The following is a 24,954-nucleotide window of genomic DNA, read 5'->3' as shown; positions in this document are numbered from 1 at the left end:
GAATGCGGGAGAAGGGTCCCTCGACTGTCAGGTGGACAGAGTGAAAAAAAGTCGAGGATGTCGAGGAGGAGAGACGGAAAGGAGGACGGGAGAGCGGGTCGGGCGTAGGGAGGTATGTTCAGAGGCAAAGGATGTTTCAAGGAGTAGTATTTATAGGGCAAATTAAAAAGGTATTGGAAGGATGAATGGATGCGGGATCTCTGGATTTTCCACGCGGAAGCCTGGACGTCAAGTGTTTGTGCACTTTGCGCGGATTTGGTGCGTCGACGATGATCACAGATCAGCACAGACACCGGTGCCATGACTTCTTCCCTATCCATTCGGCCGGTCCCAGAACGGTGCGAGAATTAATAAATATTCATATCCGCACAAAAACTGGTCCCCCGCCTGATGGTGATTGTGCCTCCCACTCGCTTCTGCTTCCCAGCACGAGGCAGCGCATTCACCTGCGCTAAACACAGAAATCATACTGTTCCCGATCGAGTCGCCTCCCTCGGCGGAGCCAAGAGCTGGGTTCTCACCCTGAGAAACGCTATCTTGCATTCCGAGAGTCTCGAGAGATACTAGTAAAGTACATCCAAACCTTGTCCGTCACGTACGTAATCGAACGTGACCGAACGGTTCTCGCAGGCGCCCGATCCTGTGTGGATTTTCATAGCCTTTTCCCTCTCTCTTGCCTATCCCTCTTTTTTTCCATCTTTCCTTCGTTTTCAGTGCTTGCCGCAGATCTCCCTCCGATCTTCTCAACTCCCTTCCCCGCCTCGAGATCGATCCGCCGTTGGCGACCTAACCATATTCAACATATTCCATCCTCACTCTCTCTTGCGTGCACGGCGTCCCGCTCCAGTTTTGCCCTCTCAATTGCCCGCCTCAACTGGCCCGCAGAATACTGATTCACATTCGTCCTCCTGTCCCTTGCCATCCCCTCGTAGTTCGTGCCGTACGTCTGTACCAGTCGGGATAGATACTTTATTTCTGCGTTCGATGACGTCCTTTGCTTCTTTGGCCGTCCCATTGACGCGACTTCAAGAGCTAAAATAACACGGAACATGAATCGTCAGTGCCAGTGAGCCATCTGAACAGTAAATGCGCATAACGGATTCGGGCATCGCCGGCGCCAACGGCAGCTAATCTATCATCGTTTATGGCAAGGCGCAAAGATACACACCTCGAAGCACGTCCTTCGCGCGTTCGTCTTCTTCATCTTCTTTGTCATTGTTCTCCAGAAGCCACCCTGAGCCGGGTGGGACTCCCAGTCTCTCAGGCTGTCTGCTTGGGCTCTCAATTTCAAAATCCTCCAATCCCTTGCCCTCTGCCGCCTCTTCTCCGCCGGACATTTCTTCTTCACCAAGCACCACATCCATGACAGAACCTCTCTCGTCACGAATTATTCTGCCAAACCCACGCGGGAGTTTCCCATCTCTCGTCTGGTCTCTGGCTACATTGCCCTCCGAGCGCCTTGCCTCTTCAGCGGAAGGCGGCTTGCCCTCTTTCGAACTAGCCTCGGCGTTTTGAGAGACCTGTGCACTGTGTGGATGCGTGATGACATGTCCACCTGAGTCGGTCGGAGTTAGCGAGTGCGCCAACCCGAGAGCAGCATAACTTCAGATAAACATGAAACAGTGTACGTCAGCATAAAAATACAAAGGTGAAAGCCAAAACTAGAGTGACAGAATCAGACAGACAAAAATTGCTAGTAGACGCGGCGCTAAGATTTGGTAAAATGACAGCCGATGTCTAAAATTGAAGCGATGGAAGATCAAACATACTTTTGTCGAACAGTCTTGTGCTTGTCCCAAGCATCCTGTAGAACTTTAGGACCTTTAATCGCTGTTATTATGGCAAAGGAAGATGTATCAGTATCAGTCAAGCGAATCCATATGTAACGTTGCCGAAATGCTCGATAAGAAGACATTCGGCTAGCTCAAAGACACACACGTGGTTGCTTCTTCAAAAGTTTATTCACCCGTCTTGATTGCTTCACCGGCTTGTGCGACGACGACCTTGCCTTGCGTCGTTGCTGAGGATTCGCCATCAGTCTTCAACCCTTGCGGAAACAGGTGATATCGGTGCTCCACAAAGCTTTGTTCGTACAGTGCAACTGGCTTGCAGACAAGCCCGCGCTAGAGATCCGAGAAGTGGTAGATGGGACGTGACGCTGCACTATGAGCTGTCCGTTTCACATGAGATCACGACTGGAGATCAACAAGAACAACAAGCGCACCTTAATTGCAGCACAGATGCCCAAAGTGAGGTTCTATGAGCGCCTCCACGAAGTTCTTGCCAGCCGATACCCTGTCAAACACAGCCTAAATAGAATATTACTAATTTCCGAATATTTGAAATAGACGAATTCTTCCAAGGCGAACGAACAAGCAAGGAGAGACGAGATGCTGCCGCTGGTACTATCGTTACTGTATCAAAGAAAGTTTGCACGGAACCAGAAAAGAAATTCGAAAAAGGGAGGAAATGCGCGGGAAATCGCGGGCGCGTAGTAAGCGCAACGCGTCGTCGCGGCTCTCATTTCTTGACACTGACAGAACTAGTTGTAAACTCCTCCAATTTTCGCTCCTATCTTTACACCGCCTCAAAAAGTCATCCGGGTGTATCGGAGCAAAATAACTTGTCCGTATGGCTCTCATGGCCCACATAGGCATAGTTTCTGTTGGGAATTGGTTGCGCGGGACTACAGTAACTTCGCCATAGACACAAAGATCATGGAGAAGGCATATCCGAGGTACCTCACCATCATTGATCTTTGCATTCTCGATTTACCTGCTTTGTGCTTATTGCTGCACCTGAAGAACCGGATCTTGAATGCGTTGATGAGACGAAAGCACGAGATATTCAGAACTTCTCAGAAAGAGCTGCCACCAACATCAGACCTGAGGAGCTCCCAGAGAGAACGAGAAGAGACATCGACCATTTCCTCCGTATCGTGTCTATCCTAAGTCTACAAACACTTCCTTAGATTCTTTTAACTAGGTATACCTCTCGTAGACATTTCCCTCACTCAACCTTACACACAGACGCGTCTTGACCCAAGCTATGCTTTCGTTTCTACAAACAGACGTCCAAGAGCCAAAAACCGCGCCAATTCTTTATGTGGATCAGCAAGGACGTGCAATACTTGCTTGTACCTACTTTCTTGCCTGGTTGGCGGCACGAGTGGAAGACTGCTTCGACCTACGCTGTGCAGCATTGGCTCTTGAGCGCGCTATCAAAGACAATGAACATCATCCGTTTCCTGACTTGGCACTAGTCTGAACCGAAATCTGGTAACTACCCGAATCATTCTACCAAGCAACGAAAAGCATCTATGGCGAACCCTTTCCTCATTCATCCATGACATTACTCTTTGCAACTGAAAACTCGGATGTATATGCAATATCGGCGTACTGTGCAATTTCTCCCTGCCCTTCACTGCGTCTCAAATCGTCTGCTCCCACATACTGAAGCAACCATCTTCCGCAGCCCTCTGTCTCATGCTCCGGGTCTTTGTTGTGCTATTATTGTGAGGGCTTAGTCTGTCCTCGGGGATCGCAAAACGATGTGTTATTCATTATTCGCCGACTCTCACACGTGTACTCGAGGCGCGCAAGGGAGTGGTGTCTTTTCTTTCCTTTCCAGTTCTGTAGTTGAAACAATGTAACCCATTCAGGGTTTCCTACACTACAAAAAAATGCATGAAGCCTCATACGTACATGACTATTTCCTTTTTTGGAGACTCGAAGGGATGCATGTGCCATCACGAAGTTTTGTCTCCGCGGACTAATTAGCGTGAGAAATTAGAGGGACCGGCGACCTCCGAGCTCGCGCGTCGAAGTTGCACTTGCAGGCTATCATTCAATCAACCTTGACCCGCGCCTCGTCGCACAACCATGTCCCGCGTCGTATACCATCCAGGTCCTGCGCTGAATGCTTCTGTATGTCTTTTCATCCTATCAGCCGCCCTGTGCGTTTCTGACTGGCCGCTGTGCTCGGCGTCTTGCCCCCTTGAACTTTCGTTGGCATTGATTTGGTTCGCACCGCATCGCTGCACTGAACCTCCGACCATCGTCGATTGCCTTTTCGTGCTCTTCATTCAACTCAACTCTCTCCGGTTTCGTCAAACAACCGGGTAACAACTCGTTTTCAATGTCCAATTAGCCACTCAAGCGTTGGATACCCACCATGGGCTTTTGGGCCGTTGGAGCGGGAACGGCAGCCCTATACGTGAGCCCTCAGTTTGGTCCTCAATTGCGCTCTTTGGTATTGACATGGAGTTCACCCTCTTCTCCCGACTCCGTTTGCCCCGCACATCTCCCCGTGATTGATCACGCACGTGTTCGCATATGTTCTCTGTTGCTGCATTTTTCCTCCAATTTGCTTCGTCTTCGTCGCTGTTTCTCGGGCACCGTCAACGTAGCTTCTTTCTGTTACCCCGAAGGTGAAGAGGACCTTCTTAGTGAAGGTTCCGGTGGTAAGGGATTCTTCAATTCGTTTGTGTGATCGCCGCTCAAACGTATTTTCACACATGCTTCCCTTCACTGGCCTTTACATCGGCCTTCTGGCGACCAGCTCGGCAGCTACTTTGAAGACAAGACCCCTCCGGAGGATAAGCCATTCTAAGCGTAGACATGTAGACATCGCTACAAATGCAATATTAGACTGGATCGCTTTGTTCTGTCCGGAAGAAGTTTGCCTGGGACTTCGCAAGGTGGTGCATTTGATCTTGTCCGGTCATCTCGGGAAGTGCCTTCACGGTGTAAAAAAAGTGCAAAGTTGTTGAAAGACGGGGAGAGAGAGTACAAGGGTTTCAGAGTCTATTCACGATCCTCGGACCCGTCAAATCAATCCCTAGCTCCAATTCCAGCTCCCTAAGTGCCATGAGACTACCGCCGATAGGGACGCCTGGGCACAAACGCGTGCGTAATTTATTGAGAGCCCCAAAAGCGTCATTAAAGAACAATCAGAAAGGTTATATTGAGCTTCAAACAGGTCGATATCGGTATAAGTAATACCCACGAATGGTTTTCATGCCGAGCTGTCGTGCCACTTTGAGGTTTCTGCAGTAAAACAATAGATCAGTACAGGAGACACAAAGCAGACGGACAGCTAGGCGCTCAGATAAACGCTCAAATAACTGCTGTTTTTGCCATGCCAGCGTTGGCGTGCTCACTAACATTCCGAGGTCATCGAGGAAAACACATTCGGTCGGCTGCACACCATTGCGTCTGCAAGCTAGAAGATAGAACTCCGGTTCGGGTTTGCTATATGTTTCATGCCCACACAATCATTAACGAGAAGAGGGAGCGCCGAACCGTTACGGAAGTAATTAATCAGTGGACCCAAAGTCAGGGGAGCAGAGGGGGCCCACGAACCGCATTCCTAAGCTGCTTGAATCACAGAAATCATCGAACAGTTCTCTTAGCTTTGAAGATGTTGCGCCTTCAGTCCATCCGAGAAAGGCCCGCTCGTTATCGACATTGAAGCCAGGATCGTCTTCCCGCGAAGGCATGGAGGCAGCGTCGGGACGTAACATAGTCTCTTCCGCCTTAGAATAGTTGTTCGTGAGAGCTATCACCCGCCATCTATTAACGGCTGTGCGTACAAGAGATTATCGTAAGTGCAGGTACGGGGAAAGTATTTTAGACAAATAAGGGATCCTTGAGCAATAATTGCCCGGAAATCACTATCACCGTGAAGCGATGCTCATGGATTTTCGTACGGATGAATGTTAGGGCAGTGTGATAGCTTACCCCTGATGCGGCGAATGGCTTCGACCATATTCTCGTCACAGACAGTACTTTCACGCATCATCCATCCAAATAACTACAAAGGCAAGAAGAATCAAATAATACACGACCGATGAGCTTTCCATGCAAAGGAGCTCCGATATCCGACTTAGGAGTCCGACTTACGTCTCTGCCGTCTATCTGAACGTTCTCTGGTAATTTTGGACACACTGAAGCAGAGGGGATGGATCAGTTCTACTCGAACCCAGTAAACACATTCGACAGAAGCGCGTCGTGGAACCGGCCGACTCCTAACGGGGATAGCGACTTGCCTATATTTCGAGCTTTGCAATACTCAGTATACCACACGTTGCACATGCGTGTATCAGATAGCTCTCGACTAAACGCATCATAGAAGGGGAAGAGGGCAAGTTCACCGCGTTCAAAGCGCTGCCAGGCACCATGCTCGGCTCTGCCCGCTCTTCGTTCGAAAGCCGCCCATAATTCCAGCAGCGCGGTAAGCAAGAGAAAAGCACCCGTGTCATAGATATCAATGTCAATATACCTCGAAGTAATGCATTGCAAGCTAGCCGCGCGGAGACGCACATTGCACAATTGATGTAGTTTCGTGGAAGCCCCCTCTCTTCTTCGAAGGCAGAGATGGCCAATAAAGGACTACGAACCACCACGCCGCCAATCTAAGAGAGGGGAGGAGGGGGGGGGGGGATCCACGGATTGAGGAACGGGCCGCTGTACAGAAGGAACTGGAAACGACTGCTTACATCAAAGATTACAGCCTTGAGATGTGAAGAGGGCATGATTGATGTCAACGAAATTCAGAACTTGATCACTGGACTATACTAAAGTCAAGCCCAAGTACTGGAGGCAGGATAGGCCTATGTAGAGCGTTCGCAGATGATTGCGGTGTCGGTAAGCAGTTCGGAATCGGATGTTTCCTTGTTCGCAAATCAAACACGTGCAGCAACAATCCATAACAAGGTTTTACCACTAACATGATTAGCCTCTCTGACTGGTCAGCTTATCGTGACAGCACTATGAACGAAAACTTGGTTCTTTGCAAATTCGCCCATGTCATCTGTGCATGGTAGCATGCTGCTGTATATATATATCTGCACTACTATAACCTGTCTTTGCTCTCTATCTCCACGACTTTTAATATTCACCTTTCTTGCAAGCACCCTGAGCTGATGGATCGATGAAAACAACACAACCCAGAAGATGCACTCTATCCTCCACTGGAAAGTTACTGTATAGAGCTCTTCTACTTCACTAGAAGGCGACCGATCTCCGGGTCTTTGATCGCAACGAGACAGCACTTCGTCCTTCTCTAGTCTCGACATCAAGCCATTTAATGTACGCCAGATCTGAGAACTAGAGGATGAATGCTTTTTCTGCCGTATAAGCCAGGGTCCTGGATTCGGATCTGCGAACCTCTGCTCTTCGTCGAGCTTCTCCCTTGGAAGACATGCGCCGCCACAGCTGCATCCCAGATTGGTGGCCAATCCTGCCAGCACTGGCTGACAGGCCAATTCTCATACACATAAAGATATACACAAGTATGATACCGCAGAAGGTATTCGGATATTCTCTTTTGTCGACCAGACTGACTTCAAAATCTATAAGTGGCTCTTAATAACCTATGATCATGCCAAGAGACTTCTCAGCCATTACTCATCTGCAGGTATACAATGATCTGCGCTCCCGCATTCCGCCCAGCGGGACTCGTGCGGGAACTTCCATAATGTTGATTGGGACAGCCGGCATGGTGATCCATTTCTCGTAGCGGATTCCAGCTTTTTCATCCGCACTTTCCGCAAAAAGCTGACTCTCGACCTGTGCTCCCACCTGTGAGCGCAGTTACTGAGCTGAATTTGTCCAGTTTCCCTTACGCACCCTTGACATGTTTAGACCGGACTTGGCTAGGCTGGCTTAAAATAACCTACCTTAGTCGGTCGGATATAGGCGGCGTAGAAGAATTACGCATACATAGAGTACTTTGGCAGATCTTAAAGGACGCTTGTGCACACTCTGTTCGTCCTTAGAATTTTTAGTGAGGGTACAAGAAGATCCCGTAATACTTCCGCAATGCCTGTGGGAGACTGAGAATAATGTCCATGTCCATACAGGTATTCCGGTTTATGGACAGGAACTCTTTCCGTCTTCCGGGTACCTCAGTAATATTTGCGTCTGACCGCGGCGTCCTGACCACCAGAACCATTACCCAGAAGGCTTCGTGGTGCGCTTCAATTCGCAGACGGAGAGCTAGATGCTATCCTGCCTTCAAGTGGCCGCAGGTCTCGAAGTAATTCACTAAACTGCGTTCATATCTGTCGAGACAGTCCGTCGATCGGGTTTTCCACCGGCGGCGTAACTCTCCGCAGTGCTCTGAGAAGTTAATAATCGCCCCTGTATGAAGACTGACTCAGAGCTGCGCGGTAAGCATCCACGATAGGTATCTCTGTTGGAGTGCATATGTGTCTGTTACACATAAAGATACGAATGATACTTTGCTTCCCAGGCTCACTTCCGACCACTCTGATCATACTAAACTATCATGGAGGAAGTTCCGTGCAAATCGTGACCTGGACATCAAGGTCGAACTCCCTCTGAAACGGACATGGGAATGGAGGCATGTGTACCCTTTCCTGTTATGCATTCACTATGACAGAATGGGTCTCCTGTGTAGTATCTTAGCGCAAGGAACAAAACTGTCTTTGTGCAGCTTTGCCCCTCCTAGTTATTGATAGCTCAGGATCAAGGTTTCGTAGGTGATTAGCCGCGATTTCCCAGTATAGACTAATTGATGCGTACATTTGGAGAACATGTCTTTTATTCTCCGGGGACTTGAGCATCGACGGAGTGCGGATAAATTCAATCCTTCTGAAGGCACAGCAACGACTGACTTTCGTACGTTTAACTAGCATTATTGGCAATATGCATTTCAAATGAAAATTTGCGCGATTCTGCGCGTCAAACTTCAAAGAGTCGGTGGATCTGCGTTTCAAATCCTGGTAAGAATACTAACAGATAGTGTGATTAGGCTAGAAATACGCCGATGTTCCTCGTGTGGCATGTGGTCATGGAGCGGAGAATAGGTGGGCCATCTGTAGGCTTCGTGCATGAGCATTTACTTGTCGATAGAAATGGAAATGTGCATTGGAGCAGCTGTCCAAGAAATCAGTGATATTGCGGGACCTGCAAGGGACTATTGGAATCACGTTGATGTCCATGCGCTGTGCGGAAATTCCCCAGACCTAGTCGAATTTCATGAAACTTCGCCTGTGCGGAACACCAGGGACAATCTGGTCACTTGCAGTTCCTCGAATGCACTATGCCGCGGCGGAGTTTCAGAGCTTCTGCTCCTATCACTCTTGGATACCACTTGTCACACGAAAACTCGGTAAACGAAGCTGCGTGTGCTGGTGACCAGGGCAAGTGCCTGTATGAAGTTGCGTCGCACGCCGCTAGGGACTGATACACCATATGCCTGGGACGGATTCGTTTAGAACTGGAGGAGATCGACTGAGGTAGAACTTTATGAGTGCACACCTCAAGCATCGCGGGTCATACGGACTAATTCCAGAAGGCCCTTTTTAGGCTGATATTTCAAGTTGGGTTAATATCGCTGATCTTCGAGGCAGGGCATGCGACAGAGTAGCGAGTCTGCGAATTCCCGATGGATATTTTCTTTGAAGATGGGACGTTTTCTCTGAATTTAGATTAATTGCATGATCTTCGCTAAGGATGAGCTTCACCGAATATCTTTGGTTTTTCTTTTGATTTATTGAAATGCAGGCAGTACGACATAGGGTAGAGGTTTGTGTAGTCGTTTCGAAGCAAGCAATGCAGAGGTGCATCGTATTGCAGTGTAAATTAAGGCCACGTGCACTGTAATTGTACAGGAATTGCATCAGCCGAGACTAGCCGTTCCTGTACAGTGTACTCCGTCCTTGCCGGCTAGCCGCTGACTCCCTGTAAACTGCGCTCAGCGTCTACTCCTCTTCCTTCACTCCTATCGTCATCTATCTCGAATCCGTAATATGTACGGTCGTTCAAACCCATCAATGAACCGTGGTGCATCCTACGGCGGGTATGGTGGCGGGTATGGCCAACCCGCTCAACAGCATTCTTACAGAGGTCCTCCCCCTGGCGCAGACCCTCAGCTTTGGAATTGGTTCTCTTCGGTTGATACAGATGGTTCGGGTTCAATCAGTGCAACGGAACTCCAAGCCGCGTTGGTGAATGGTGTGTTATGTCCGTCATAACTCGGAAGTGTGCATATACTCACTTGCAAGTTGGCTCCTCCTAGGCGATTGGTCCCGTGAGTTGACCAGATTTCCTTGTTGATGTACACGAAGCTGATGGAAGATGGCGTACCTAGACTTTGATCTTGATACTGTGAATATACCTCATTATTCTTCATATTACTTCAAATTTACACACCTGTTCATAGGTCAAGATGTTGATGGGCATTTTTGTACGTTATTTGCACAGCTCCTGCGTCTCTGATCTTACTACATCACATCTCAGGACACGGACCGTAGCGGTACTATTGGCTTTAATGGTAAGAAGTTATTGCCTACATCATGCGTTCTTACGGATTTGATGCTGATACAAAGCTAGAATTCGCCGGCCTTTGGAAGTATATCTCGGACTGGCAAGGTGTATTCAGGCACTTTGATGTTGGTGGGTACCACTGTACAGCACTTCGTCGCTCGATTATGTCTCACATCAAACCTAGATCGCTCTGGGTCAATAGACGGACATGAATTGGCAAATGCCCTCCGTAGCTTTGGGTATACTCTGAGTCCACAGATTCTTATGCTTGTCGAGCAGAAGTATGGTGCGTGCGATTCTGGCTAAGAATTATCTTCCGTTGTTCACGACCGCTGTTCCTCATTAAAATAGCAAAGCCGCCGTCGACAAATTATGGCCCGCCTCCTGGTATTACGTTTGATCGGTTTGTACGGGCTTGTATTGTTGTGAAGACATTGACAGAATCATTCCAACGGTACGTGATTTGGTGCGTTCGCTCTGCGTGATTCATCACAGGTGTGTAGATTGGATACCGATCGCGACGGATGGATTCAGATCAATTACGAACAATTCATGAACGTGAGCTCGATTTTCCTGTGCTTCTCTCTTCATACTTCGTTAATTAATGGTTACTTTGCAGATCGTCCTTTCTGCTCCGTAAACTATTAATAAATTCTCAACATAGCCAATCCATGTATTTCTTGACGAATTGTTCATGCGCCTCCTGGTCTCATATGTATTGAAATGATGTATTCTATACTCTGCAAATGCAGCCTTCAATAATGGCATCATGTGTGCTTTCAAAGTTTCATCGCTAGCTAGCCGCCCACCCAAGGTTTGTTAGTCGTTACCCTAGCCTAGCGGACCTTTTCTGATCGGTGGCACGTGAAAACGCGGTTAAGCGTCTGTCGAGTTTCCAATTGGTTGAGCTTTGACAGAAACGCGCACCTGATTATTTTCGCTCTCTCACTCCTTACACTCCTTGCTCTTGACCATCACCTGCTCTTGTCTCGTCGGCTCGCCATGTTCTCGTCTCCAAATTACACCCCACTCGAGCAGCCCTGGCCGGATAATATGGATTTGTCTAGACAGGGTGTCGAAGTACCGGGTACACGCAGACCAGGCCAAACTGGTGTGTGCTCACGTCGAAACTGAGATACGCTGCTTTTCAAACTGAATAATAACCTTGTTGTACGAAGGCCACTACCAAAATGGTGGGACAAGCGTTGAATAGCTGACGCGTCTGCTAATTAACTAACCTACGTTACAATGCAGGTGCTTGGGGTCTCAAGTCGGTAACTGCACAACCCCACGTCCGCGTGCTCCCAGACATCTTCGAGCTTGGATTGAAAATCTCCACGAATGACCGGTATCTAGGACATCGGCCACTCGTTTCCGCAAAGCCTCTCAAGTTTGCGGACCATTTTGTCTGGCTGACTTACGCGCAAGTAGATGAACGTCGCCGGAACCTTGGGAGTGCGTTGCACAAGTTGTTTATGGACGGTGTTTTGGGTGGGGGTGAACTACCGACCGTTGGAATTTGGAGTCAGAACAGGCCAGGTTTGTCCCCCTGTTGATGAACAGATGCAATTGAATTGACAATTTATTCTTCGCGTGCGTTCTAGAGTGGCAAATCATCGACGTTGCACTCCATGCATATGGAAAAGTCGGTGTCAGTCTGTACGACACTTTGGGGAAGGATTCAGTTGGTACGCATGCATCATAAGTTAAACGTGCAAAACAGGATATCTAATATCTTTTGTTGGACAGAATACATGTGATTACGCCTCATTTCGCTGTCAAATTGCCCTTCCATTAACCTCATGTATAGCATTGAACACGCGCACTTGACGGTGGTGTTCGCCACCATACAGCACCTTCCAATTTTGCTTGCTCTCAAGCCCCGGGTGCCAATGCTGCGCATGATTGTGTCTATTGACGATCTCTCGGACGAGACAAAGAAGGTTTTGACTTCGTGGGGGAATTCGCAAGGTGTTCAAATCCGGGAACTCCGAGAACGTATGTCTGTGCGGCCCCAGTCTCGGTTATATTTACTCTAATTTAATTCCTCTAGTCGAGGAGTTCGGGAAGGCCAACTTAATCCCACCTCTACCGGCTAAGCCGGAGCAGATTGCGACGCTTTGCTACACCTCAGTAAGCGTTTGAAGTCCTTTGTGTTTTGATTGTGGTAATTATACATAGATGTCTCTTAGGGTACAACTAGTAATCCGAAAGGTATGTGGCATCCTGTGAAATTTCATTGAATGAGGTTTCCAACTGTTCTGCTAGGCGCAATCCTTACTCATGGAAACCTAACGGCTGCATCTGTCTCGAATATTCATGGCATTTTCTTTGGTAACAAGGGACTAGAAATATCTTATTTGCCTCTAGCACATATCTATGAGGTATTGGATATGTTTATGATTCTGAGGTTATACTAGTCTAACTTCGTTTGCAGCGTATTAATGTGACAAATGTTACCGCAATGGGAGGCGCAATCGGATTTTTCAGTGGTGACCCCCTTCGGCTCCTCGAGGACATGTGCATCCTTAAGCCCAACTACTTCCCTTCTGTTCCACGTGTCCTCAACAGGATCTACCAGACTGCGATGCTAACAGCTCAGCACCCGGGGTTGAAGGGTTTCCTCTTCCGCAGTGCGGTGGAAGCCAAGCTCAAGAAAATGCATGAAACAGGAGATGATACCCACGCGTTCTGGGACAAGCTTGTTTTCCGAAAAGTACAGGCAGTGCTCGGTGGTAATATCCAGTTGTGCACATCCGGGTCGGCTCCCATTAGTCCAGCGGCTATGGACTTCCTCCGCATCGCACTTGCTTGCGAAGTCGTTGAAGGCAAGTTTCTTTATTACTTGACTTGAACTGGTGCACAGTTAACGTACGTCTACAGGCTACGGTATGACCGAGAATTGCGCTACGATTACGCGCTGTTGGCCTGGTGACCCGTCCTGCAGTGGATTCGTCGGTGCACCCCAGCCATGTAACGAAATCAAATTAGTGGACGTACCCCATATGGGTTATACCTCTGAAGACAAGCCCAACGCTCGTGGTGAGATATGTATTCGGGGAGAGAACTGTTTCGTAGGTTACTACAAAGACGAGAAAAACACGCGAGAGACGCTTGACGATGAAGGTTGGTTACATACTGGCGACGTTGGAGAGATTGACAGTTTTGGGCGTTTGAAAATCGTCGATCGTATTAAGGTTGGCGCACAGGTTTCTACGACTCGTTATTGACGAAACTGAATCATATTTCGGACCGTATAGAACATTATGAAGCTTTCCCAAGGCGAATACGTTGCTCTCGAGAAGATCGAAGGCATATACGAATCAAGCCCTCTTATCGAGCAAGCGTATGTACATGGCGACTCCCTGAGAGACCACCTTGTTGGTGTCTTCGTTCCTGATCGGGTCCAGCTTGCCGCACTCGTCAGCAGCCTCCGTGGAAAGCAGGTTTCACCGGAGGACACTGTGACTCTTGCCAGTGCAGTAAAAGATGCGATGGTTGTGCAGGCAATATTCGATGTAGGGGCGAAGGAGGCGAAGAGAGCTGGTTTGAAAGGGTATATTTATGTTTAACCACAATTAGACATCAAGCTAACAGCTCTGTTTTACTGTTGACCTTAGGTTTGAATGCGTGAAGAAGATCCACGTCACTCTTGAACCATTCACGGTCGATAACGGCCTATTGACCCCGACTTTTAAGCTTAAGCGGTATGCAGGTTTCCACCCTATTAGTTATTCCTTTCTGCTAATCAGTTTCTCTTATTTGCGGCTTCCAGGAGGGACGTCCAGACTAGATACAAAGGTGTTGTTGATGCTCTGTATTCCGATTCGGATGCCGCACCTTTGTCCTCTATAAAACAAGAAACTGCGAAGCTTTAGACGGTCAATTGGATAATCGCATCTCACTGCTGGATTCATTATATTTTGTCTTTCATCGCTTCTATACATGTTGTCGTAGCGTACATACTTACCATTTGAGAATCCTTTATAATCAGTGTCGGTACTTTCCTTTGTGAACTGGCTTTGCTTCAATGCTTGAGGTCTTGGCGAATGAAATCGGTCGAACGTATTTCACAAACTAATATAATTCCAATCTGTTAGAAGAACTATCACGATAGCAAACAAGCATTGCGACGAAAACTGACTACGGTGTTATATATCTGTGCGGGATTGAAACTACTACGGTGCTACCTAGTAAGAGTGGAAGGTACGACACGGTATGTGTAAAATCATTAACGGGCTCAACTAAATAAGCGGAATGCTGGACAAATAATAGCATGGCGATAGTGGTAGAAATGAACGTAGGAGCTAGGCCACGACTGCCTTTTAGTTGCTGTTGATACAAACGTAAAAATCCGGTTACAAGATACAATAAGCGCCCCCGATGGGCTATGTTCCAACCCAAAAAGAAATGGTATAGTGCAGCAGCCCGGAAACGAGGGTGCGCGATCGTAAATGTGCAAGTTGACGTTCAATAGTCATTATTCTCAGCGTCCGCGGGAGGGGAAAGACTGAGAGGGGCCGGCGAAGGCGACGGAGGTAGAGGAAGGAGCGACGGAGACAAATGAGAGGTGAGGACACCCGAGAAAGCCGTATCGTAGGAAGGATGACGATAGAAAGGGTTTCGCGTATGCGTGCGAGAAACGGGAGACTCTGATTTAAAAGAAGCAGATTGACAAAGATTAGAAGAATGCAGTATAAATATTGAAACGACCTTACCAAGTATGCCAGGAATGCGCCACAGATTCCCAGCAAACTGATCATTATCGCCACTTTGGCGGACATCTGCAGCTGGACTGATGCTGCCTGCAGCGGTTGTAGCATTGCCATCTTCAAGATTAACAGAGTTGAGCGAAGGGCTTTTGGTGTGGGAACTGTCGCGCGGTTTTATAGCTTGTGGGCGCTCTAGAGGGATGGCCAGCCCAGAACCAGATTCGTGGCGGCGAGCACGGAAGGTCGGAGAGCTGGGACTAAACAGTGACGGTCGTAAAATAGACAGAAATTCTTCAAGTGCATCAGAAGGCAAATTGAGTCTGAAAGAGGTGGCAGTGAGAGGTCACCACAACGTTAGTATCCCAACTCGTGCATATTCAAGGATAGAAAGGTGCAGAGCAGCACCTCAAGAAATAAAGGTGGGCTGTAAATGAAACGAATGCTCACCGAGGAGAAGCGGTGTTCCTGCCAGAGGACGGAATTGCTTCGTCACTGTTGTCGGCAGGCTGACCTTCGCCGTCAGCGAGCTTCAGACGAGACAGAGCCTCCACGGGTGGAGATAAGATCCTTGAGACGGGAGGCAGAGATGCACGCTGGGCAAGCGAGTTGACACGGCGAGGACGAGGCGCAACGAGGACGAAGTCGGACATGATGGTAGCGATAGAGCAAGGAAGACCGCGGCATGCACAGGTGGTGCTTGTCTTTTGTTGGGCGAGGCCTGGCCTGGACGGTTTACCATTTAGCCACGGGTATTGCCGGATGCTCACGTGTTCCAGTCACATGATCGAAGTCTTGATTTTCTGCCGAAGTCGGTCCGGACTTAAAGAGCCAGGTCGTAGAAAGTTCCCCTTCGTTCTCTTCCTTCAACCAGGACCAACACAGTCGTCGCAGGTCGTCGCACTCATGTCTGCGCTCTCTATGTCTCCGAGCATCGTCCCCAGGCACAATGGCTTTGGCGATGGAGAGCTTCTTCAGGACGAGACCCGTCCACTCCTGTACGATGTGGAGGATGCGAGCAGGCAACGCCAGCCCAGCACCCCACTGCCCAAGCAACAACTTGGTGCCCTTTGTTTTATCCGTCTCGCTGATCCAGTGGCATTCACTCAGATATTCCCATATGTCAATGAGATGATGGAGAAATTCGGCATCGCAGAGCCCTCACAAACTGGCTTCTACAGCGGCCTTGTCGTACGTACAAGTACCTCAATATATGCGCCCTCCTGCTGAACTAGTTGTGTTTCTCAGGAAAGTGTGTTTGCTTTTGCACAACTGCTATCGATATATCACTGGGCAAACCTCTCCGACAAGCTGGGAAGGCGACCAATTGTGTTACTGGGGACATTCGGGATTGCTATCTCGACAATCTGGTTGGGTTTTTCGAGGACTCTCTCTGGGGTACTTCTTTCTAGAGCGCTTGGTAAGGCCTAGGCTTGCAGTGATTGGTCATTACGTTTGTGAAGAGACAAAGTTCTGATCTTGATTTCTCTAGCTGGACTCTTTTCAGGCAATGTTGCTGTCATGCATTCGGTCTTGGGAGAGATTACCGACTCATCGAATCAAGCCTTAGCATACCCCATTTATGGACTATGTTGGCCCTTAGGTGTTATTCTAGGGTAAGTTGTTAGGATGATCCTATAACGATTCAAACTGACTCCGCCTGTTCCTGTTACAGCCCCCTCATTGGCGGCACCTTCGCGAACGCCGCACAGAAATACCCCACGTGGTTTGGCACCTACTTCTTCGATCAGTTTCCGTATTTCCTTCCTTGCTTCGTTGTTGCTTGCGCTACTATTCTGACAGTGGTAGTGGGCTATTTCTGCCTGAACGAAGTACGTCTAGCCGGCTGTAATCCGTTCGTCTTCCACTGACTACCGAATTATAGACATTACCAAGCAAAGTCCGCGAAACAGGGTCCATCCGCACGTTCATTGTTGCGTATACCAGTAATACGCGCTGTTTGTTTGTCAGGGTGCGCTCTGAGTTTCGTTGGTTCTGCCTTTGACGTCGTTTTCGTTCTATTTTGTTATTCCCCGGTCAACTCTGGAGGTCTCTCATTCTCTGTAAGCATTGATGAAAGTATTGTATAGAAAGTATAACTCAGCGCTCCTCACAGGTATCGCAGATCGGCTATGCACTTGCTATCGCAGGAGTATCTTCAGCCATGATACAAATTATCTTTATGCCAATCTTACTTCGTAGGGTTTCATGTGCAAGACTGTATAAAACTTGCATGGGAATCTGGCCTCTGGCATTCCTCTCGCTTCCTCCACTCAACTGGGTCGCTCGAACTGGCTTTGATGACGCTACACAGGCTATTGGCAAGTCTGAAGTAAACCTTCTGCTGTGGCTTGGTATCGGCACTGCATTGGCGCTGAGCCGTGTTGCTTGTCTCGCATTCTCGTAAGTAATACCCTCGGAAGTAAGAATCTCTTGTTTCGTGTTTATTCCTCTTTAACCTTCTAGGTTGAACATGATTCTTGTGAAAGAGCATGCTCCTGGTCCATCTTCCCTGGGTTCAGCAAATGGACTAGCTCAGTTCTCGCAATGCTTTGCGCGTGCTATCGCTCCGGCTTTTGTCAGGTGTGTAGTCCCGTATAACTGTCAGTTCATACATAATTTTGCTCACTTTCCATTGTACAGCTGCCTCTATGCTTTCTCCGTAGATCATAACATTCTCGGTGGAAACCTCTGGGTAATCCTCATGTTCGCGTTCTCCACATTGGCCTGGCTACACTCTGCGATTGTGCCGGACGACCCTCATGCTACTGCAGGTGACATCAGTACGAACATGCTCGCATCTCACTAAAAATATTTATCGCTTTGACAAACGAAAGGTTCTTCTATATTTTAATGACCGTCACGAGTTCAGGCATATCATGTTTACCCATCTCCTGTGTCACTAGGATTCACTTTCATCTTTGCAATTTTGGTGCTTATCTTCCATCTCTGTTACTCATGCACCACCTCCATCTCTGCAACCCTGAACATTTGTTGCTAAGGTAAGGAAAGTATAAACTCGACATACAGTTGAAAATACCTTATTGCATCACATTATAATGCATAAATTGAATATTGCATAGCTTTCTACCTAATCCCAGCTCAGGATAAGGGAATTATGCACAAAAATAGTCTATTGCATATTGTATCAAGATTTGTGAGAAAATTATGCAAAATTCTGAGCATTTTGGGAAATTAGACTGCTTACTGTTGTGATTTTTGTACCCAGAAGCCTCACATATTGTTCTCTGACATACTTTAATACAAAAAGAATGTTTCTGATTGACATTTCATTGCTTACAATGTCTTTGATGCTGCCACAAGACCAAGATAGGGCAGCAAAGATCTCTTCATGATATGTGGGGGAAAGTTATTTGTATTGACTAGCTTTTTCTATCTTTTTGTTTCTACAGATTCTGACTGTATTTCCTTGTATTACAAACTATTCCTTGAGTTTTACAGTAATATACATGTTTACTGTACTTGTCATTGTCTTGGTTGTCTTTCTTGATGCTCTAAATATATGCTTATTTTCTTGTCATAGTGTATATGTCTTCAAATAAATTGAAAAGTAATATCGAATGTTGGGTTCCTAATTAAGTAATGTTTTCGCACGGTTACCATAATGCATATTGCTCATATTGCATAGGTCTGAGGCCTCTCCCGACGTTATGCAATAAGATATTTTCAACTGTAGTGTGACGCGACAGACTAACCCAATTTGGATGCAAACGATGATGGCGAAATACGACACTCAGTATCCCAAAAATGCAAATTTGAGCCGCATAGATATATTCAGCTTAATCTAACCTACAAAAGTATGTTTTTGATTTTTTAAAATATTGAGATTCGAGTGAGTTATTTCCAAAAAAAAAACTTTTTTTTTTGTACCAAATGTACAGAAATACAATTTGGTGAAATTTTGAATTTTTTCCCGAAGATTTTTGCCACTTCGGTTAAATATCTATTATATAATTATTTCCTTATATAGAACACGTGCCTGATGAGTAATGTACATTTGATCAGTAAATATCAGCTATTTAGACCCATTTTCCTCTGTTCTGCCTATAATGCCCTAGCAAAAGGGAAGGGATAAAGCCAGAATACAGAATCTGAGGAGTGATAAACCTGCAAGATATACTTAAGACTGAGTAATAAACAATATAGCTTACCAAGAAATAGGCTACAAGTTCAAGCCAAATCTTATGGACTGACAACAAGGAAGAGTTCAACACTCCAGGTTTTGGAGAGGATGTAAAGACTGTTGTCCTAATTGAGCCTGATGAATTGACAGACAGTGCTAGGGTTATGCTAAATTCAACTACCAGATGATGCCTGCCCCTACTACTGAAGCTCAAATGGAAAAGCATGTTCAAACATGCCTTGATTCTATTCCTCTTGATTTATTTCAAAAGTAAGTACTTTAAATCTTTCTTTCTTACAAAATTGATTTTATTATATGTTTTGTAGGTATTGTAACTAGTCTGCTCAGTTTATGGATGCATATAGAAAGGGGTTGACAGGAGCACAGGCTCAATGGGCAAATAAGAAATACTATGGCTATAGAATCCTTCCAGCTAGTATTCTGGCTGAGCTGTAAAACCATAATCTATATTTTTTTTGTATTTACAAGTGCTAAAAAAATGTCAATGTCCACCACTCGATTTTTGCCATCAGGGTCCTTCCTAATGGGGAAGTGGCTGTGCTGTGACTGATGTGACATACTATGTCGAGTTTATACTTTCCTTACCTTACTTGTTTTCATCTTTGCAATTTGTTTATAGATTTAAATCAGTTCAGATTTCTAAGTTGTTCTTTTAACTTATCTGATGATGTTTTCGTGTACATTGGAATAGAAGTGAAAATTTTATATCGATCACTCTTCTTCTATATAACACAGGCCTAACTAATATCCAAGAGACAATACAGTCTACGAGGTTTACGTTGTTCGAATCTTTCATGGGCGCCATGGCGAGCTCGCCTGACCGCCTACTCCAGCAGTAAGAAGCACGCTAGTTCCGTCCTCTGACACATAGAAGGCGTCTTCATGACGTACACCCACTTTCCCTTCAATATATATTCCGGGTTCGTCGGTAAACACATGTCCAGGACGAATGATGTCGGAACTGCCACCTCGGAGGTACGGCGCTTCATGCACTTCCAAGCCAATGCCTATTTGGAAATGAAACAAAAACATTATTTAGTCTCTTTCTTTGTCTCGCGGCTGTGGAAAGGCTGGGAGGCAAGCCGTTAAAAATCGATTCCGACTTACCATGGCCAAGACGATGAGTGAAGAATTTTCCGTAGCCCGCAGTAGAGATTACGGTACGAGCGGCTTCATCTACCCTACGTGTGAGCGATCCATTTCGAGCGGCGCGAAGAGCTGCAGATTGTGCGGCATGCACAGTGAACCAGACTTCCAAGTGATCCGTTGGAATGGTCGACTCCTTTAGTGCAAAAGTCTATATAAACATTGTAGTTTTTAGAATTAGTTTGCAATCCGAAATAGGTGGCCGATAAAGAACCAACCCTTGTGATGTCGCTGTGATATCCGTGGAGTATTCCACCTGTATCAAAGAGGATGTAATCTTCCTTCCCGAGGACTCGGTCTGAACCGCTTCCGTGCGGTAATGCCGCGTTTTCTACATCAAAACAACGTCTAAACGCAAAAACTTGGCAAGGATATCAACCGCATTACCTCCAAAAAGGCCGAGGACAAAGGGATCAGACAAGTCTGCATCGGAGAGCGCGCTTGTCATGAGTCTTCGCGCTTCGCTTTCGGTCATTCCCTAAAATTGTTGATAAACTCAGTGCATACTTACAACGAAATGCAATTAATTGATCGAATACGTACAATTCGAAGCTCTTCTCTGACCGCACGGATGGCTAATAATGTAACCTAGGCATTTTAGCAAGACTAGTGATGTTACAATCAGTCCAGAAATTTACCTCGCTTGCGCAGCGAAGAAGTTCTATCTCAGCAGGAGACTTCCTTTCACGCAATGAACGTATCTCCAAAGGAGCAGATAGAACCGTATTATTCGGTAGTGCAGAAGCTAGGCCATCCGCAATGAACTTCCGCATCCCTCCATCTATGTAGATAGGGCCCGTCCTATCGGAAAGCGCCGACACTGCAATCTCGTAAGGATTGACGTCTTCTGGCCATTCAAAGAACGAGACATTTCCCTGTGCTGGAACAGCAAGCAATCGTGCGCGTGTTGCTTCAAAGGACGGAGTGAGGATTGAAACGCGAGGATTAACACTGCCGTTAGATTCGCTGTCCGGTGTAATGATCAATAATAAAGGACGTTCCGAGAGAAACCAGGTGCCAGTAGATATATTCCCGAAGAACTGAGCATTTGCTCCTGGTTCTGCTATGTAGGCCGACGCATTGAGTACGTGCAGAGCTTCTGCGAGAGACTGTTGACGTGTGAGAAACTCGAAAGCGGTTATGGGCTTGACGTCAGCACAGTGAGAGGCAAGATGTTTGAAAGTAGGTGAAGATGGCTTGTGCTTGTGTCCGTAGAGGCTTTTAAATGTGAACCAGCTGGCTCGCCACAGATAAACGTGTACGGCTATAGCTGCCAGGAACGTGAATTTCTAGAGAGATACACATGAATACGATGCACTACGGTAATCAGTATACACGACATACAAGAAACAGACTTTTCAGGCGGTCAGAAGATCGAGTTGGCAAACGGTCAGCAGCATCTTTGCGTGTAGACAGTAAGTCACGACCATCAGTCTGGTACTCTTTTCTGTCAGGATTAGGATAGGTGGACATGGCTGTTCTCCTGAAGTGGTTACCCGACTTGGCAATTCGAGATCTGCGTTGCTCCGCCTAAATGCTTTGTCCGCCTGCCTCATTTAGCATCCATGACGTTTTCTGTGCCGATCCGAAGACCTCAGACTCAGTCCACCATGTCCGGAACAACAGCACAAGTTAGCTGAACTTCTCTTCTTGTAAGAGGAATACTTACTAATGCAATGCCTTACCTAGGATAAATCATGGAAAGCAAAAGAGCAGGCAGAAGAGACCCAGTTTGTTAAGCAGAAAGTCAGTGTTCCAGACGGATATTTGATACTGATCACATTCAACACTCTAACACCCGTCTTAACTCAGGAACAAGAACAACTAGCTGCTTTACGTGCACAGATAGACGCCGAGGTAAAGGAAGCTGCTTCACGCATTGACAAAGATTTCGAAGCAGGCTATGGCGGCCAAGAGGATCTCGAAGACAGATATGCAACGACGAGCGGGGAGCATTGACATTGAGCACGAAAACACGTATGCAAATTCTGTATGACTGATTTACAGTAAATCCACTGTATAAACGACTAGATAGCGTAAAGTCGTGAATGAAGATTACCTGCGTTAGCATGTAAAGAGTCCGTATCCACAACCAGACTAGCGAAGTGCGTCTGACTAAAAGAAAGAAAAAAGAGCGGCGGGCCTGTTGACAAGCTCTATAAAGTTCATCAAGAAAACAAAAATAAAGCGAAAGTCCCGAACTAGTAAACCCATTATACGAGTCCAAGATGTAATGAAGTATGTCATGAAAGACGGAGTACTAATCTACGTCTAGCAAGGAAAAGCGCACATGTCATCGTCGGATTGGTACACCAGTCACCTCAGCTCGTTTCGTCGCTGCGGCCGCGCCGCAAAGTGGAACTGGTAGAGCGGCGGTTGGTCCAACCCACGGGTCAAGATAGTTGCATCCCGCGGCGTCGGTCATCAGGCCTGCGTTATCCGACGGGTTCTGCCATCCGCTGCCCGCTGATGCGGTGCTCACCGATTTTCCACTCGTGGCAGTAAATGTAGGTGCTGGCAATGTTGGCACGGCACCTGTCGGTGTGTAGCTAGGAAGTGCAGTGACCGGACCAGCGGCGCTGATAGTTGCCGGCGGCCATGCAAGTGAGCTCAAGACGGATGTAGGAATGGTATCTGCTCCCGATCCGCCAGTCGCGGATGGAGCCAGGGGACCGTTGAAGGGGGCTGCGCCTCCGCACTTGCCAACACTGTCACGAGGATCCAGTGGCATCCAGCCGTTGTCGAGGCCAAGCTTGTACGACCAGTGAGGAGCCATAACAGTGTTTGTGGTTGACGAGTTACCAATCTTCCAGGTCCAGAAGAACCAATTCTGAGTTGCGAACAATTAGTAAAACTTGCAGTCAATAGATTTATTTAGGATGACACACCTGGAGAGCATCCATGCTTGCCATAGCGTATTCCTTGTACTGCTCTTTGAGATCAGCACTCCAGCTTTGCCAGTTAATTACTTGGTCGCAGCTGCCGACTGCTGTAGAACTGCCTGGATAGGTACCTTCGTACCGGGTTCCCAGGTTAACACCATTTACGAAGAGTCCGCAATCGGTAATCGCATTGCTGTATTCGCCAGCTGCTGTAAGACCGAACTCTGACATGGAGGTGTTGAAGTTCGGGCCCCATGCCTTGCATGGCGTTTGTACGAAGGAAGAGACAGGGTCCGCACTCTGCCCGCCAAATGCTAGATAAGGATGTAGGTCAAGGGCAATACGATCAGCCCCTGGTAAGAAACCAGCCCAGTTGGTCGTGCCAAGGAAACCGTCATGGTATGAAATCATAGGACCGTTGCCAGTTCCAGTTCCACCTGCTTTGCGTACGATATCGTAAGACTGTAGATAATATCGCGAAAGCTGATCCTGGCCGACAACAGAAGCCTGAGGCTCATTCGTAATCCCGAACATCACGACGACATCCTTGTATTGAGGCTGGGATATAAACTCGGCCAGAATGCGGATATAGTCAAGTGAACGCTGAGCGTTGGCGTAGCCCATAGGCCCATTCAACATGTTAATAGTGCCGAGCCTTCCGGAATGGTTCCAACCGTTCTGACTGCCTGGAAGGGCGTGCAAGTCAAGATTGATGCGAAGACCATATTTGCGAGCCCATTCTATCGCTTTGAGGAAGTATCTGAAAGGAGGTTGTCATTTACTCGACCAGGAGAAAACGGTATGGCATACTCACGTCCAGCATGTCTTTGCCAGGAATGGCTCGTTTCCACGAGTTTCAATTGCCCAGTAAGGAAGAGGAATGCGCACGAAGTTGAGGCCTGCTCCAGCAATCTCCGCGAAGTCTTGCTCGGTCTACCGGTGGCTATTCATCAGCGCCGGAAAACGACGTTTGACGTCATTGACTTACAATGAAAGTCCTGTAGTGATCCTCAAGCTGGTTTATGCCCCCGTTTGCAGAGTCGGCGCGCATGTTCTGGCTGAGTGTCCATTCATCAACAGCTACTGGGTTGGAATTGAGGTACCGCTCATAAAGTGCAGGGGTGCTTTAATGAAATGACAAAAATAAGCACAAATGTGAAATACGAAGAACAACCGTGCGAACTCACATGAACTAAGCCAAACATGGATTATATAGTGAGAACAAGATCAAATTTAGCTAAAAAGAAACTCACAGGTTCGGTGTTGAGCCAGCCTCCCAAATTGACACTGCGTTACAAGTTCAGCTTTTGTTGTTTAACCAGCACAGGGAACTTGCTCACCCGCGAATGATATCAATGCCATATTTGAAGGTCTCGTTCAACGCGGGAGACCAAGATTGAGGGCGAGCCCCATTGTTGAAAGGGTCCTCAGGATCAAAATACCAGTAACCGCCGAATTTATTGGAATATGTGAATTCAGTGCCATCTTCCATGTTAATTTTGCTCCCATCCCCTCCAGTGACCACGCGGGAACCAGGATTAGTCTGTCCAGATCCAGAGGAACCACCAGAATCAGAGCCTGGAGAAGACGAACTATCCTTGTTTCCTTTGTTCTTAGTCAACACGAGTGGTATAGCAACAGCAGCAGCAATGACTACAAGGAGTAGTGCACTGCCTCCAATAATTGCCAATTTCCTCGATTTAAAGCGCGAGGCCGTGTACGCTGCTCGCTTCTCGTCCATATAGGCAGGCTGCGCC

The 24,954-nt window shown here is 47.3% G+C and overlaps 11 protein-coding genes across 11 annotated transcripts; 6 read left to right on the top strand and 5 right to left on the bottom strand.

Annotated features, from left to right (window-relative positions):
• Positions 1-4: 4 nt before the first annotated feature.
• Positions 5-2,440, bottom strand: FOMMEDRAFT_18040 (uncharacterized protein). The gene is made up of 5 exons (XM_007263883.1): positions 2,225-2,440; positions 1,939-2,170; positions 1,770-1,830; positions 1,169-1,602; positions 5-1,032 (listed from the first exon to the last, which is right to left on the bottom strand). The coding sequence occupies exons 2-5, from the start codon at positions 2,033-2,035 to the stop codon at positions 797-799; spliced, it is 828 nt and encodes a 275-aa protein (XP_007263945.1). The 5' UTR covers positions 2,036-2,170; positions 2,225-2,440; the 3' UTR covers positions 5-796.
• A 1,715-nt stretch (positions 2,441-4,155) lies between these two features.
• FOMMEDRAFT_79023 (uncharacterized protein) lies at positions 4,156-4,611 on the top strand (the record flags this gene model as incomplete). The annotated part of the gene is made up of 3 exons (XM_007263882.1): positions 4,156-4,215; positions 4,409-4,462; positions 4,561-4,611. Coding segments are annotated over 3 exons (165 nt in total), but the record flags the coding sequence as incomplete, so codon positions are not given.
• A 187-nt stretch (positions 4,612-4,798) lies between these two features.
• FOMMEDRAFT_132241 (HAD-like protein) lies at positions 4,799-6,535 on the bottom strand (the record flags this gene model as incomplete). Its single annotated transcript, XM_007263881.1, has 9 exons — positions 4,799-4,893; positions 5,008-5,048; positions 5,166-5,252; positions 5,364-5,583; positions 5,742-5,814; positions 5,904-5,947; positions 6,050-6,198; positions 6,324-6,415; positions 6,500-6,535. The coding sequence occupies 9 exons, from the start codon at positions 6,533-6,535 to the stop codon at positions 4,799-4,801; spliced, it is 837 nt and encodes a 278-aa protein (XP_007263943.1).
• Positions 6,536-8,857: 2,322 nt separating this feature from the next.
• On the top strand, positions 8,858-9,213 carry FOMMEDRAFT_153137 (uncharacterized protein; the record flags this gene model as incomplete). Its single annotated transcript, XM_007263880.1, has 2 exons — positions 8,858-9,019; positions 9,055-9,213. 2 exons carry the CDS (start codon positions 8,858-8,860, stop codon positions 9,211-9,213), a joined length of 321 nt encoding a protein of 106 aa, XP_007263942.1.
• A 505-nt stretch (positions 9,214-9,718) lies between these two features.
• On the top strand, positions 9,719-11,059 carry FOMMEDRAFT_119088 (EF-hand). The gene is made up of 10 exons (XM_007263879.1): positions 9,719-9,983; positions 10,048-10,059; positions 10,120-10,136; positions 10,192-10,215; positions 10,269-10,302; positions 10,362-10,424; positions 10,480-10,581; positions 10,647-10,749; positions 10,799-10,853; positions 10,915-11,059. Exons 1-10 carry the CDS (start codon positions 9,779-9,781, stop codon positions 10,933-10,935), a joined length of 636 nt encoding a protein of 211 aa, XP_007263941.1. The 5' UTR covers positions 9,719-9,778; the 3' UTR covers positions 10,936-11,059.
• Positions 11,060-11,273: 214 nt separating this feature from the next.
• On the top strand, positions 11,274-14,295 carry FOMMEDRAFT_18037 (acetyl-CoA synthetase-like protein). Its single transcript, XM_007263878.1, has 14 exons — positions 11,274-11,406; positions 11,474-11,488; positions 11,550-11,834; positions 11,900-11,983; positions 12,045-12,051; positions 12,106-12,293; positions 12,349-12,428; positions 12,488-12,509; positions 12,564-12,679; positions 12,733-13,123; positions 13,179-13,492; positions 13,556-13,851; positions 13,916-14,002; positions 14,071-14,295. The coding sequence occupies exons 1-14, from the start codon at positions 11,298-11,300 to the stop codon at positions 14,171-14,173; spliced, it is 2,097 nt and encodes a 698-aa protein (XP_007263940.1). The 5' UTR covers positions 11,274-11,297; the 3' UTR covers positions 14,174-14,295.
• Positions 14,296-14,394: 99 nt separating this feature from the next.
• Positions 14,395-15,688, bottom strand: FOMMEDRAFT_18035 (uncharacterized protein). Its single transcript, XM_007263877.1, has 3 exons — positions 15,455-15,688; positions 15,014-15,327; positions 14,395-14,947 (listed from the first exon to the last, which is right to left on the bottom strand). The coding sequence occupies exons 1-3, from the start codon at positions 15,655-15,657 to the stop codon at positions 14,766-14,768; spliced, it is 699 nt and encodes a 232-aa protein (XP_007263939.1). The 5' UTR covers positions 15,658-15,688; the 3' UTR covers positions 14,395-14,765.
• Positions 15,689-15,925: 237 nt separating this feature from the next.
• On the top strand, positions 15,926-17,813 carry FOMMEDRAFT_77840 (MFS general substrate transporter; the record flags this gene model as incomplete). The annotated part of the gene is made up of 8 exons (XM_007263876.1): positions 15,926-16,195; positions 16,253-16,424; positions 16,497-16,620; positions 16,680-16,859; positions 16,890-17,067; positions 17,121-17,407; positions 17,471-17,587; positions 17,648-17,813. The coding sequence occupies 8 exons, from the start codon at positions 15,926-15,928 to the stop codon at positions 17,811-17,813; spliced, it is 1,494 nt and encodes a 497-aa protein (XP_007263938.1).
• A 2,148-nt stretch (positions 17,814-19,961) lies between these two features.
• FOMMEDRAFT_139133 (Creatinase/aminopeptidase) lies at positions 19,962-21,788 on the bottom strand (the record flags this gene model as incomplete). Its single annotated transcript, XM_007263875.1, has 7 exons — positions 19,962-20,176; positions 20,277-20,466; positions 20,534-20,646; positions 20,703-20,793; positions 20,859-20,903; positions 20,954-21,511; positions 21,660-21,788. 7 exons carry the CDS (start codon positions 21,786-21,788, stop codon positions 19,962-19,964), a joined length of 1,341 nt encoding a protein of 446 aa, XP_007263937.1.
• Positions 21,789-22,004: 216 nt separating this feature from the next.
• FOMMEDRAFT_77611 (uncharacterized protein) lies at positions 22,005-22,274 on the top strand (the record flags this gene model as incomplete). Its single annotated transcript, XM_007263874.1, has 2 exons — positions 22,005-22,061; positions 22,128-22,274. Coding segments are annotated over 2 exons (204 nt in total), but the record flags the coding sequence as incomplete, so codon positions are not given.
• A 334-nt stretch (positions 22,275-22,608) lies between these two features.
• On the bottom strand, positions 22,609-24,938 carry FOMMEDRAFT_79812 (glycoside hydrolase family 5 protein; the record flags this gene model as incomplete). The annotated part of the gene is made up of 7 exons (XM_007263873.1): positions 22,609-23,145; positions 23,204-23,957; positions 24,012-24,130; positions 24,186-24,321; positions 24,385-24,389; positions 24,451-24,484; positions 24,538-24,938. The coding sequence occupies 7 exons, from the start codon at positions 24,936-24,938 to the stop codon at positions 22,609-22,611; spliced, it is 1,986 nt and encodes a 661-aa protein (XP_007263935.1).
• Positions 24,939-24,954: the final 16 nt, after the last annotated feature.

The sequence above is a fragment of the Fomitiporia mediterranea genome (genome assembly GCF_000271605.1).
Source record: "Fomitiporia mediterranea MF3/22 unplaced genomic scaffold FOMMEscaffold_3, whole genome shotgun sequence".
Classification (NCBI taxonomy): Eukaryota; Fungi; Basidiomycota; class Agaricomycetes; order Hymenochaetales; family Hymenochaetaceae; genus Fomitiporia; species Fomitiporia mediterranea.
This window is presented reverse-complemented; position numbering and strand designations above follow the sequence as displayed.

What these genes read in the sequence shown, in the direction of transcription:
- FOMMEDRAFT_18035 (XM_007263877.1), bottom strand. Translation starts at nt 15,657, where the DNA reads ATGTCCGACTTCGTCCTCGTTGCGCCTCGTCCTCGCCGTGTCAACTCG. An exon ending in AGGAACACCGCTTCTCCTCG is followed by an intron (nt 15,328 to 15,454) that starts GTGAGCATTCGT and finishes CACCTCTTTCAG; the next exon opens with ACTCAATTTGCCTTCTGATG. An exon ending in GCGCATTCCTGGCATACTTG is followed by an intron (nt 14,948 to 15,013) that starts GTAAGGTCGTTT and finishes CTTTTAAATCAG; the next exon opens with AGTCTCCCGTTTCTCGCACG.
- FOMMEDRAFT_18037 (XM_007263878.1), top strand. Translation starts at nt 11,298, where the DNA reads ATGTTCTCGTCTCCAAATTACACCCCACTCGAGCAGCCCTGGCCGGAT. An exon ending in TGCTTGCGAAGTCGTTGAAG is followed by an intron (nt 13,124 to 13,178) that starts GCAAGTTTCTTT and finishes GTACGTCTACAG; the next exon opens with GCTACGGTATGACCGAGAAT. An exon ending in AAGAGAGCTGGTTTGAAAGG is followed by an intron (nt 13,852 to 13,915) that starts GTATATTTATGT and finishes TGTTGACCTTAG; the next exon opens with GTTTGAATGCGTGAAGAAGA.
- FOMMEDRAFT_18040 (XM_007263883.1), bottom strand. Translation starts at nt 2,035, where the DNA reads ATGGCGAATCCTCAGCAACGACGCAAGGCAAGGTCGTCGTCGCACAAG. An exon ending in CACAAGACTGTTCGACAAAA is followed by an intron (nt 1,603 to 1,769) that starts GTATGTTTGATC and finishes GTTTATCTGAAG; the next exon opens with TTATGCTGCTCTCGGGTTGG. An exon ending in CGCGAAGGACGTGCTTCGAG is followed by an intron (nt 1,033 to 1,168) that starts GTGTGTATCTTT and finishes GTGTTATTTTAG; the next exon opens with CTCTTGAAGTCGCGTCAATG.
- FOMMEDRAFT_119088 (XM_007263879.1), top strand. Translation starts at nt 9,779, where the DNA reads ATGTACGGTCGTTCAAACCCATCAATGAACCGTGGTGCATCCTACGGC. An exon ending in AGATGTTGATGGGCATTTTT is followed by an intron (nt 10,216 to 10,268) that starts GTACGTTATTTG and finishes ATCACATCTCAG; the next exon opens with GACACGGACCGTAGCGGTAC. An exon ending in ATTCAGGCACTTTGATGTTG is followed by an intron (nt 10,425 to 10,479) that starts GTGGGTACCACT and finishes CATCAAACCTAG; the next exon opens with ATCGCTCTGGGTCAATAGAC.